Source organism: Megalobrama amblycephala, linkage group LG7, assembly GCF_018812025.1.
Source record: "Megalobrama amblycephala isolate DHTTF-2021 linkage group LG7, ASM1881202v1, whole genome shotgun sequence".
Classification (NCBI taxonomy): domain Eukaryota; kingdom Metazoa; phylum Chordata; class Actinopteri; order Cypriniformes; family Xenocyprididae; genus Megalobrama; species Megalobrama amblycephala.
The window spans coordinates 34748642-34761057 of NC_063050.1; the positions used below are offsets into that span (position 1 = coordinate 34748642).

General features: G+C 36.3%; 1 protein-coding gene across 1 annotated transcript in view; it reads right to left on the reverse strand.

Annotated features, from left to right (window-relative positions):
• Nucleotides 1-12416, reverse strand: part of bnc2 (basonuclin 2) — a 234007-nt gene that overhangs the window by 75993 nt on the left and 145598 nt on the right. The window contains 1 exon segment of the mRNA XM_048197181.1: nucleotides 10258-10493. Coding sequence (XP_048053138.1) covers nucleotides 10258-10493 — 236 coding nt within the window.

Here is a 12416-nt window from a genome sequence, read left to right on the forward strand (position 1 = left end):
GGACTTATGCAAACTATCATGGATAAGGCAGAATGGAGCTGTGTGCATATTCAATATAAGAAACATTACTTCCAAATTCCCTTGTGCATTGTAACCTGCATGTAACCCTCCAAACTTCAAAAATATCCCCTCATATGTTTTTGGCACTGAGAGAAATGTGTTCAATTACACAAACAACTTGGAACCATAGTGGATAGCGACTAAAGGTGGCTAAAATGGCAGAAAGCTGGAATCAACATTATTGCGATAAAAACATAAACATTTAGCTCTCTTAAAAGTGTTAGGGAACAACTAAAAGCAGCAATACTAACTAAGTTACATTTCATGCAGTGTTACAGTAGATCAGCTGCTTTCAAAACACTGTAGCTTTTCTTGCAACATACTTCATTTTCCATCGAATAACTTAGGGGGATGAAACGCTACATGTTTTCGGTCAGTGTTCAGTCAAGCATTTTTAAAGCAAAGTGATTCACATGCAGATTCACAGACTTATGTAAAATCCGTGTTTTTTTGTTTTGTTTTGTTTTTTACACAGCATATTAGTATCTTCACTAGGTGTCATCATTATATATATATATATATATAGTCCCTTTCATAGCTTCAATACAGTTATCAGCTTTTTTCCTTGGAGTTGTGTAGTGTATCTTATTAAATTATTTTTAGAAAGTGTAGCTTGACTATAATTGAACTAATTTAAATTATGACTAACCTGAAAACTACAGCTACATTGACTTTCTAAACACTTACACTCACAGCATAAGAAAATAGTTCTCAGAAGACATACTGGTTTGATAGAAAGGAGACAAAAATGAAAGAAATGCAGTGTGTTAGTAAAGGTGCCATTAGACTAATGAAAAGTAAAGACGATTGGGATAACTGATGTGTGAGTTCTGCTACAGCTGGCCACATGTTTGGCTGGGTGGGAAGATGCTTCAGGCAGGGGTTGAAGGGGAGATCGGGTTGGTGAAATCACCTTGATTCAGTGCAGCGAGCCTTTGATGTGCCTGAAGCTGACTTGGCTAGCCCTGAGCAAAGCATATGCCTTAAAAACTTAAATCCAGCTTGACGTACTGAAATCATAACCATATGCAAGAATTCCACCTTCAGAAACACTGTGGCTCCACACAGCCCGTGGACGAGGCATTAGCCAGCGATAACAAAGACCAGGTTAGATGACGGTGGGAGTTTGAGGAGGAGATGGAGGTAAAGGGATGGGTCATAGCACGAACTGGGGAGGGGGGTGTCAGGAGGTATGCGGTGCATAAAAGGTTTGGTTAAGGATCAATTCCAAAATTTCTGAACAGTGCTATACTACCTAAAATGGAAGTTTCTCAGAAGTGATTAGAGGTAGAGCGAGGTAAAGTGTAGAGCAAGAAAAAATGAGTGAGACTGAAAGGGTTGAATTAAACTGCCTGAAAATACTTACTGGACGTACTTTTCAGAACACAGACAGTTGGGGTTCGTTTCATGCATCATGAACAAAATGCCAGTAATCAGTAATACTTTTTAAATTAAAGACTAACATTTTTGGTATATTATTGTGCTATGTAAATCAGTACCAAAGGATTTATAATGACTTGTCTAAATTAATTGCTGCTCTGCCTGAAACTGATCGTAATGGAAGACTGGAGAGAATTCGGTATTTGAGGAGAGGAAATATGCACTCTGATTCACTTGTAAATGAACTTTTATCATTATTGAAACATTTGGAAACTCTGTAAAACACATAGACTTGTAGGGGAAAAAAAAGAAAATGTACGTTTTGCTAAGACCCCCCACATTTAATTGCACATTTATTCAGTAATATTTTTTTGCAGTATATGAATGTTTTCTTTTTGCTTGAGCAAAATGCACTTATGGCACTGAAGGGCTACTGTGTGATGTGTTTTTGTCTGTGTAATGACTGTCAGGCAGCCTGTGGTTGCTGCTTTCTGGGGTTTGTTACCTCCTCTCTTAATCAAATCATGTCTTTTGGCTAGAGGACATCCTTCATTAAATGTATCAGGAAGGGAGCATATTGTGCCTCACTGAAGCACGATGGGTTGTGCCCCCTACAAATTCCTTTGCGCTATGCAAGATGGACCAAGCATACTGCACCCAGATGTCAGGTTTATTTGAATAAAATAGGCTCATTGTGTGGACACCCTGGTCTGTCCCTGAGGGAGAAAAGGGGGAGGCTGGGTAAATTAATGCTGTAGGGGGTTTCAGCGCTGAAGAAAAGTGGAGAGAAGAGGACGGGGCAAGGAAAGAGTTCGCTTAGCTTAGCAGTTCCATCTGGCTCTCCTGGAATCTATGTCAGAGTCAGAGAAACTGCTTCTCATAAAAGAGCTACAGGAAGCCAGCGGAAGCTGAATGTTCTACAAGGACAAGAACATTACTGGGAATGTCGCTTAGCCTGGGGCGAATCCACAAGTTGGCTGCCATGGCCCCTTCCTCCACTTTCCCTACTCCTCCTCCTCACTCCCTCTTTCCAAAAGAACAAGAGACAGCCCAGACTGATCGGAATTCCATCTGTTGGGGAGCAGCCAAGTGACAGTGGAGAAATACAGGCATCTGGTCTCCATTTCTGTCAGGCTGGTGTTCCAGCTTACATCTTACAGCTGGGAGAGGATGAGGGAGAGGAGAGGGTGCTGGCAAGGGACTAGAGTGTGCTGGCACTCTTAGGCCTCTCGTCCATTTTTCACACATCACCCCACATCCTAAGAGGAGATGTCTAGAATGATGCACCCCCTCACACACGCACAAGCTCTTTTCTGAAGGGCCCAAGAAGAGCTCATAGTTATCAGCAGTCAAGACTCGGACAACAGATCAGAACAAAAGCAAAAGAACAAAGGAGCACGTGAAGCCAGCAGGCAAGACTTTGGCAGCCAGCATATGCTCAAACATGCACATGTGCATGCTCTTCTACTCCCATTTGAGAGTATACTCCAAACTATTCTCTATTGATCATCATATTCACTCTATGGATCACTCAGACTTCATATCTTGCATTAATCTTAAAAAAAAAAAAAAAAAAAACAGTCTTTAATCCTTGCTATTCACATTCTCTGAAAAAAGCAAAACCTCTATGTATAAATGGTACAAACTTATATTGTTGGGGGGTGGGGCAGAATTGTTGATTTAGATAAGAAAAGAAATACTGCTGAAAAATACACTGCGATCCAAATTATTATGCAAGTGACATATCAGTAAGATTTCAGTAGAATAAACATTCAGATTTTAGTTTTTCTAAGAAAATGTTTGTTTGTTTATTTATCCATGTCTTTTTAGATAACTGGTATCAATCTCAGACAAAATAATTTGCCGGGTCTATGGAAACCCTACTTAGAGGTGGTTCCTCATTATTAAGCAATTCACAGTTCTCATGCAATATGGGGAGGAAGAAAGATCTTTCTGAAGATGAAAAGCATGAAATGGTGCAATGTTGTGCAAAAGGCATGAAAACAACTAATATTGTGTGAAAACTGAATAGAGATTATCAAATTATCATAAGATTTGTGAGTGACTTAGAGCACAGCAGAACTCGGTCAGATAAAGGCTTATTAATGAAAGTTCCTGTCAAAAAAATGAATTTTATTAAAAGGGCAGCTATTAAAAAAAGCCAGTGTTGAGCAGCAAACAGGTATTTAAAGCTGCTGGTGTCTCTGGAGTCTCAAAAAGCTCTCCATGCAGGCTGGCAGTTGTGCATAAAGATGCATTTTAGACACCACTAACCAAACCTCAAGAAGAGAAACATTTACAGTGGGTGTAGAAGTCTATGCGCGTTCTGCACCCGCCTATAGGCGCATATTACTAATGCGCCCTTTAAATAACATATATTATATATAATATTGCACCACTGACTTTAGACCAGGGTTTCAGTTGCTTAATGGCACAGTCTATTTCAGTTGCCTCATAATAGCAACGCTCCAACAATGTGCCTGAACACACCTCGTTTTCAGACCAGCATGCCCATGGGCGAACAGATGGGTTCAAATGCATTTGTTATTTAAACAACGTAACAACGTGTGAAGTAGAGGTCTGCTACCCTACCAGAGCCTGACGGATCCTGAAAAACTCACGGGTTTTAGGTCAGGTTTGGGTATGTAACTAAAGAATGAATACATACACTGCGTTCCAAATTATTATGCAATTGCCATATCAGTAAGATTTCAGTACAATAAACATTCAGATTTTAGTTTTTCTAAGAAAATGTTTGTTTGTTTATTTATCCATGTCTTTTTAGATAACTGGTATCAATCTTAGACAAAATAATTTGCCAGATCTATGGAAACCCTACTTAGAGGTTGTTCCACATTATTAAGCAAGTCACAGTTCTCATGCAATATGGGGAGGAAGAAAGATCTTTCTGAAGATGAAAAGCATGAAATGGTGCAATGTTGTGCAAAAGGCATAAAAACAACTAATATTGTGTGAAACTGAATGGAGATTATCAAATTATCATAAGATTTGTGAGTGATTTAGAGCACAGCAGAACTCGGTCAGATAAAGGCTTATTAATGAAAGTTCCTATTAGAAAAATTAATTGTATTAAAAGGGCAGCTTTAAAAAAAGCCAGTGTCGAGCAGCAAACAGGTATTTGAAGCTGCTGGTGTCTCTGGAGTCTTGAGAACCTCACCATGCAGGCTGGCAGTTGTGCGTAAAGATGCATTTTAGACACCACTAACCAAACCTCACAAAGAGAAACATTTACAGTGGGTGTGGAAATACATTTTTAAACAGTTTTATTGCTGTGGTGTTTTTTTGCAGCATGGGATAGTGCATAGTGCATTGTACAATAGTGCATTGTACTATGCACTATCCTCCTTTTTATACCATAGCTGAAAATGGCCATGAGTTATGAGCTCCACATATCTTGCAAAAGTCACTTTAATACCCTCCATCTCACTTCCCAGTATTCCAGCCCAAATCATCACCCACCAGCTCCTTGCTGACATCGCAGTTTTGTTGGAACATGGTGGCCATTCACCAACCATCCAGAAATCCATCCATTTAGACCATCCGTTGTAGTACGGCATTAGTCAGTGAATAAAACTATTTAAAAATGAGTCTTCATGTATTTCTAAACCCACTGTAAATGTTTCTCTTTGTGAGGTTTGGTTTGGAGTGGCTGAAATGCATCTTTACGCACAACTGCCAGCCTGCATGCAGAGCTTCCTGAGATTCCAGAGACACCAGGAGCTTCAAATACCTGTTTTCTGCTCAACACTGGCTTTTTTATAGCTGCCCTTTTAATACAATTAATTTTTTTGACAGGAACTTTACTCAATAAGCCTTTATCTGACCAAGTTCTGCTGTGCTCTAAATCACTCACAAATCTTATGATAATTCGATAATCTCCATTCCGTTTCACACAATATTAGTTGTTTTCATGCCTTTTGCACAACATTGCATTTCATGCTTTTCATCTTCAGAAAGATCTTTCTTCCTCCCCATATAGCATGAGAACTGTGACTTGCTTAATAATGTGGAACAACCTCTAAGTAGGGTTTCCATAGATCTGGCAAATAATTTTGTCTGAGATTGATACCAGTTATCTAAAAAGACATGGATAAATAAACGAACAAACATTTTCTTAGAAAAACTAAAATCTGAATGTTTATTGTACTGAAATCTTACTGATTTGTCTCTTGCATAATAATTTGGAACGCAGTGTATATACACACACACAGTATAGATTTGCTTGCCACCTGCTGTGTTGTGACACAAGGAGCGTGAAAGCAAGAGCGCGAGAGCAAAACAAGTTTTCTCTTTTGTGGTGCAGTGCTGACTGCTGAGGAGGCCACTGTATCTTGATGAAACCATGTTTGTTTACATGTATTTGATAACTGATCGTTGCATGCAATCCTAAAATACAGCATATTGCAAAAAGGTATCTGCTGTGAGAAACGGACCTCAGGTTTTTGGTCGGGTTCAGGCTTAAAATGTAACTGCAATGGTCATGTCAGGTGGGGTTAAATGATCTCGGAATGAGCCGGGTTCAGGCTTCAGTTTAAAGCCCATGCAGACCTCTAGGGTGAACACATTTAAAATTTTGTGTATTTATTGTAGTTATCAATTTTACTTATAATTAACACTTATCAAGATAACATTACACAATAAACACAGTATTACTTTCTACATTTTAACTTAATTTTAAATTATGTTTTTTTTTTATTTTTGTAATTTGTAATTTTTCATTAGTTTGCTGTTTTGAATGGTTTGGCACTGGCTGTATTATCACAACTAAATAGTTAATGCTATATTTTAAATAATTGCTGTTATTATAAAAATAGATTAAAAGGTCTATGCTTCCAGACAGTTTTTTTTTTTTTTTTTGACATTTGTGTTTTCTAAAAAAAAAAAATAATTGTGGCTATTGAATTTTTATTAGATTTAATTTATTGGTAACAATTTATAAAAAGGTTCATTCGTTAACATTAGTTAACTACATTAGATAACATGAACTAATAATGAACTGCACTTAATTTTTTTATTAATCTTTGTTAATGTTAATTTCAACATTTATTAATACATTGTTAAAATCTTGTTAACATTAGTTAATGCACTGTGAACTAACATGAACAAACAATGAACTGCTTTATTTCCATTAATTAATGTTAATGAAGATTAGTAAATACATTATCAAATATATTGTTCATGGTTAGTTCATGTTAGTTAATACATTAACTAATGTTTAACTAATGAACCTTATTGTAAAGTGTTACCAATTTTTTTTTTTTTCTATTATAAGTGTGTTTTTTGTTTGTTTTGAAATATTTGTCTTTTTCAGTATTTATTTATTCGGTAAAGTTGTAGAGTTATTTACAAAACATATGGCTATTCTGTCATAATTAAAAATAATATTTACTACTCTGAAATAGTGTTTGCCTCACATTAAATAATGTTTATTTTAACTTTTAAAATTAGAAAAAAAAAAGTATTATGATTTATGATTTTGCATTAACTGATTGATATAGCGTTAATTAATTGATTGATAGGAATGGGAATAGACAAATGCCATATTTTCCCTTCACAGATGCCACCAGATATTTAATAAAGTGTTAAGAGAGGAAACATTTTGGTCAGAACAGATAAGAGGATAAGAAATAAAGAAAGTAAAAGGAGAGAGGAGAGGTACAGTATGGTGTATCTGATAGACAGTGCATCAAGATATCAAGATATCCTCACCAAGAGGAATTCACCATTGTGTGTGTGTGTCTGTGTGTGTGTGTGTGTGTGTGTGTGTGTGTGTGTGTGTGTGTGGGTGTGTGTGTGTGGGTGGTCAAGGTAAAACCTATGTTATCGGGACAAAATATCCCCATAAGCAGAGTTAAAAGGATAATAAAAAATGTTGCCCTTTTGGGGGAATTTTTGTTTGGTCCCTGTTAAGAAAACAGTTTATAAATCATATTCAATTATGTTTTTTATGTTTTCTGTTTTGTTTTTTTTGTTTTTTGGAAACCAAATATGTGTGTGTATGTATGCGTGTGTGTGTGTGTGTGTGTGTGTGTGTGTGTGTGTGTGTGTGTGTGTGTGTGTGTGTGTGTGTGTGTGTGTGTGTGTGTGTGTGTGTGTGTGTGTGTGCGCATTTTTGTGACATACCAGGACAAATTTGTATAATGACATGGGTATTACATAGGTATTACAAGGAGAGGGTGACTTATGAGGACATTACCCCAAGTCCCCATTTTTCTAAAGGCTTATAAATCATACAGAATGAGTTTTTGTGAGAAAGTAAAAATGCGATGGGTAAATGTGATGTTTTCTGTGATGGGTAGTTTAGGGGTAGGGGTAGTGTAGGGGGATAGAAAATACGGTTTGTACAGTATAAAAACCATTACGCCTATGGAATGTCCCCACAATTCACAAAAACAAACGTGTGTGTGTGTGTGTGTGTGTGTGTGTGTGTGTGTGTGTGTGTGTGTGTGTGTGTGTGTGTGTGTGTGTGTGTGTGTGAGAGAGAGAGAGAGAGAGAGAGAGAGAGAGGGAGATCTAGCAGATGATGCACTAGAGAAAAGTGTGACAGGTAGCTGGTTTGACTTCTGAGAGAAAGCGTTGTTGACTTATTAGTGGTGACAGGTATGCTATCTAGGAGACAGCTCGACAGTAGAAGGAAGGAAACGGAGAGTGCAAAGAGCAGAAGGGGATTATTCATAAACCACAGAGTTTAACAATGACCCACGAACTCTCTCACTCAATAAATAGCAGAGCACATTACACTGCTCTGCCACTGCTCTGCCACATATGTGACTTAGACACAAAATATGTAAAACTGATGGTCTCCAGTTAATTGTCAAAAAATACACATATTGGGAAAAATACACACATACAAAAACAAAAGAAAACCTTCCAAATGATCTGAAAATAGTATTTTTTTAAGAGTTCAGGTATATATATATATATATCTAATGATATTTAGTAAAATTCAATAATATTTAAAGAAATCTGATCTATAATTAATGTGTCCTGAAAGTACACACAAACGCACTGTGTGCACATGCATACATAAACAATTACTTTGAGTCTTTTCTCGTTCTCATTTTTTTTCTTCAACACCTCTTTCTTGTCTTTTTTGCATGAAATATTTATGAGTTTAGAATTAAGATTCCTGCGCACATGCTCCTGCTGGCACCTTCCGTGGGTTGTGACATCATGTGTCAAGGGTCTGATTAACAGTGCTCAACACTCTGTCTCTAGACTGACAGACAGATGAGGTCGAGAAGAGAGCTAGCAGGTAAATAACAAGAAAACAATTCCAAAAAGAAGAACAGACCCAAAGCAGACAGTCTAGAGAGAGAGAGAGAGAGAGAGAAGTGAACTGTCATTAGTGTGGTTGCCAGTGCTGAAGTGTTGTGGTCTTTTTTCTTTGTCAGTCCTGAATCAGAACTCTTACCTGTAGTTTGTAAAGAAGAATAGATGCTGATCTGGTCAGTACCAGAAGTTTTGTTTTTAAGAAGCTAAATATATTACTCTGTTTACTTTTCTAAGCATTTTCAGAAATTCATTAAGGTAGATGTGCTGGATACCATGATTTGATAGCAATCAATTCAGTTATCTTTTACAGACTATAGACAGTATTTACTGAACAATAATTATATCAGAGCAGTATCACATACAAATTGAATTCTTTTCAAAATTGATACTAATATCAATGCTAAGAGCCTGAATGCCTGAAGTTTTATACCTACTACCTAAAGTGTGGAACAATATTACGAACTAAACACAACAACTGAGTGCCTTTATTTTACTGCAAACCCACAAAAAATCTGGACTCTGAAGAGAGACATTATTTAATTCTCAAATTTCAGACTACATCAGATACAGTGGTCAGTATTTTGCTTTCATTTTTAATGTCTAAAAGATTTTCCGATAAGCCATTGGGGTAGAGCAATGAATAACACAAACAGACACAGACACTACAAATGACTGTTAGAACTGTAAAAAATAAATAAATAAATAAATATATATATATATATATATATATATATATATATATATATATATATATATATATATATATATATATATATAAAAACCTTCTAACTTCTAAAAAGCCTTCTACATCACCTTCCAGTCAAATGATGAGAGAAAAAGTGTGCGAGAGAGAGAGATTTACTCACAGAAGCCATTTCCTCGTACAAGGCCTCAAAACCGCCTTCAAGCTCAGCATGCTGTTCCACTTAGGCATGGTCTCCAAACCAAAGCCATCCACCTCGCTCTGCTATTGGCATCGGACACACAAGGCTAACCACAAGCACATGTTCAGTTGCTCTTAACTAATTCATACAGGAACACTTTGGTTTTGTTTTGAACCCAAAAGCCCTGTACCTTTGATTAAGAAATGTGTCTGATTCCAATTAAAGGAGCAAGAGGGAGGGTGAGCATCATGGTGGTTCTATAGTCTGTTATTGGCTGCAGTCTTGACAGTTTTCTTATCTCTCTCTTTTTCTCCCCTGTATTTATTTAGTTATTTATTCTTTCTATCCTTTTTTTCCCCCTGGGAGAATAGGAGGGAACGCTATTGAAAAAGGATAAACATAACAGAACTGAATTCACAGAACTGAAAATCCATTGTTCAGGGGTTATTTTATGCATGGCTTTTAATATTCTTGTTTGGCTATGTAAATATGTTTACATGTTTGTTTGTTTGTTTGTTTTTGTTAATGGTATATGTTTTTCTTAGTGATTGTTTTCATTTTTGAAATGACCTCAGACATATTATCTACTTAATGCTACATACATTTTTGTATGTTGATTTGTCTTTTACGTTTTTACCTGTAGTATGTAGCCTCTAACATAATCTCTCAGGGTCCAGCCCAGGCCATGGAGGATGTGCAGAACCTCTTCCTGTTTGAGGACGCTGAACAGACGGTCCAGCAGGATCTTCAACCTCACAGGTACTGCCTGAGTCCCATACAGCATCAGACTGCTAATGTCAAACACCACATTGGACTGGACGATCTCCACCTGCGTTGGGTGGTACAGATGCTGTGTGCTCAGCTTGTCTAGAGCTATAATCACAAAAACAAGAAAAACACACAATTACAAAACAGCTATATTTAATAAGAAATATCCCCCTGAGCATGGTTATGGCAATAAAGATTTACACTATACATACACTTTAACCACTATGTACTAACAAAAATAAATAAATAAAAACTGTACAATGTACGTATTGCAAAACAATTTTTCTGCTATTGAGGTGGGTAAGGTTAGGGACATATTTTGTGGTATGGGAGGATTTAAGGTGTAAGGGAAGGGTTGTCGGTAATTGTAGATGTCACTGCTGCAATTACATGCAGGTATATATAAGCACAATGTAAAAGCATGTATGTACACAATAAATGCATTGTATCAAATTACTAATTTACATTTTAGTACTTTGAAATTAAAGACACTTAATATAAATTACACAATTACACCAAAACATCTGTTATCACATGAGCAAACAATGAATGCCAAAAGCATATTATACAAGGTTTTGTAACCAAACTATTCAGTACTGTTTCATCAGAAGGCTTATATTTAAATATATGGTCATGCATTATTGGAATTGCATTATTGGTCATGCAAGATTTCCAATGTTTTCACTGAACAGCTTTATTGTATTTTGTAAGTATAAACAAATTTTGATTTTGATGGCTGCAACACACTCCAAAAAATTTAGGACAGAGGCATGCTTACCACTGTGTCACATCACCTTTCCTTTTAATTACAATTTTTAATCATTTGTGAATTGACGATACGTATTTGTTGCAATTTTACATGTGGAATTTTTACCCAATCTCGCCTGATACAAGACATCTGCTTGTTTGTGGTCATCGTTGTTGTCTGATTCTCCTTTCCATGATGGGCCATACATTTTCAATAAGAGTCAGATCTGGACTGCAGGCAGGCAGTCAGACACATCCATTCTACAGTGTAAAGTGTCTAGAAACCACTCTGATGTAGCTCGTGCAGAACGAGGCCTGGCATTGTCTTGCTACCCAAGAAAGATGTCATCTTGATGGCAGTTTATGTCTCTGTACAATCCAAATATATGCCTCCATCATGTCATCTCAACACAAAGACATAGAAAGACATAAATTCATTGCAATCTTGCATTGAGAAATGATTTTTGAATTGTTTGACAATTCTCTCATGACATTTGGCACAAAATGGTGAGCCATGACCCATCTTTTGTTGCAAAGACTGAGAAGCTCTTTTACACCCAAACATGCTACCCTCACCTATTACCAATTCACCTGCTAATTGTGGACTGTTTTGTGTAACTTGGATATTATATAATCTTTTCACTTTTATTTTGCCTCTGTCACAACCTTTTTTTGGAGTGTGTTGCAGCCATCAAAATTAAAATTTGTTTATATTCACAAAATACAATTATGTTGGTCAGTTAAAACGTTGTAAATCTTTTCTTTGTACTTTTGTCAGTTAAAAAAAAAGGTTCAAGAGAATTAACAAATCACAGATTTTTTTTTTTTTTTTTTTTTTTTTGCATTTTACAAAATGTCCCAACTTTTCTGGAAATGGGGTTTGTATTAGTTTACATTACAAACTATTGTAATAAATTACATTAGCATGTAAAGTCAAGCATGGACCCATATTGAAATGTACATTTAAAATGTGGAATTTTATTAACCTTTTCTTTTTTTTTTTTTTTTTTTTTTGCATGTGAAAACACTAACACATTGGAGAGAAATCATGCTTGTGGTCATGATCAAAGGGCAGTGATATAAATCTTTTATTTTAACAGGTTTTAAATCTCCTACACAAAGCTGTTGTAACAAGGCAACCACAAAATAAGATACATGTGCATTGTCTTTTATTTGAAACATATTATTTGAAATATGATATGTGTGAACACACACATTCTTCCATTTACTGATCTTGTCTAATATCTTCTGTGTGAATGAACAATTCTGTGAAGAAATGAC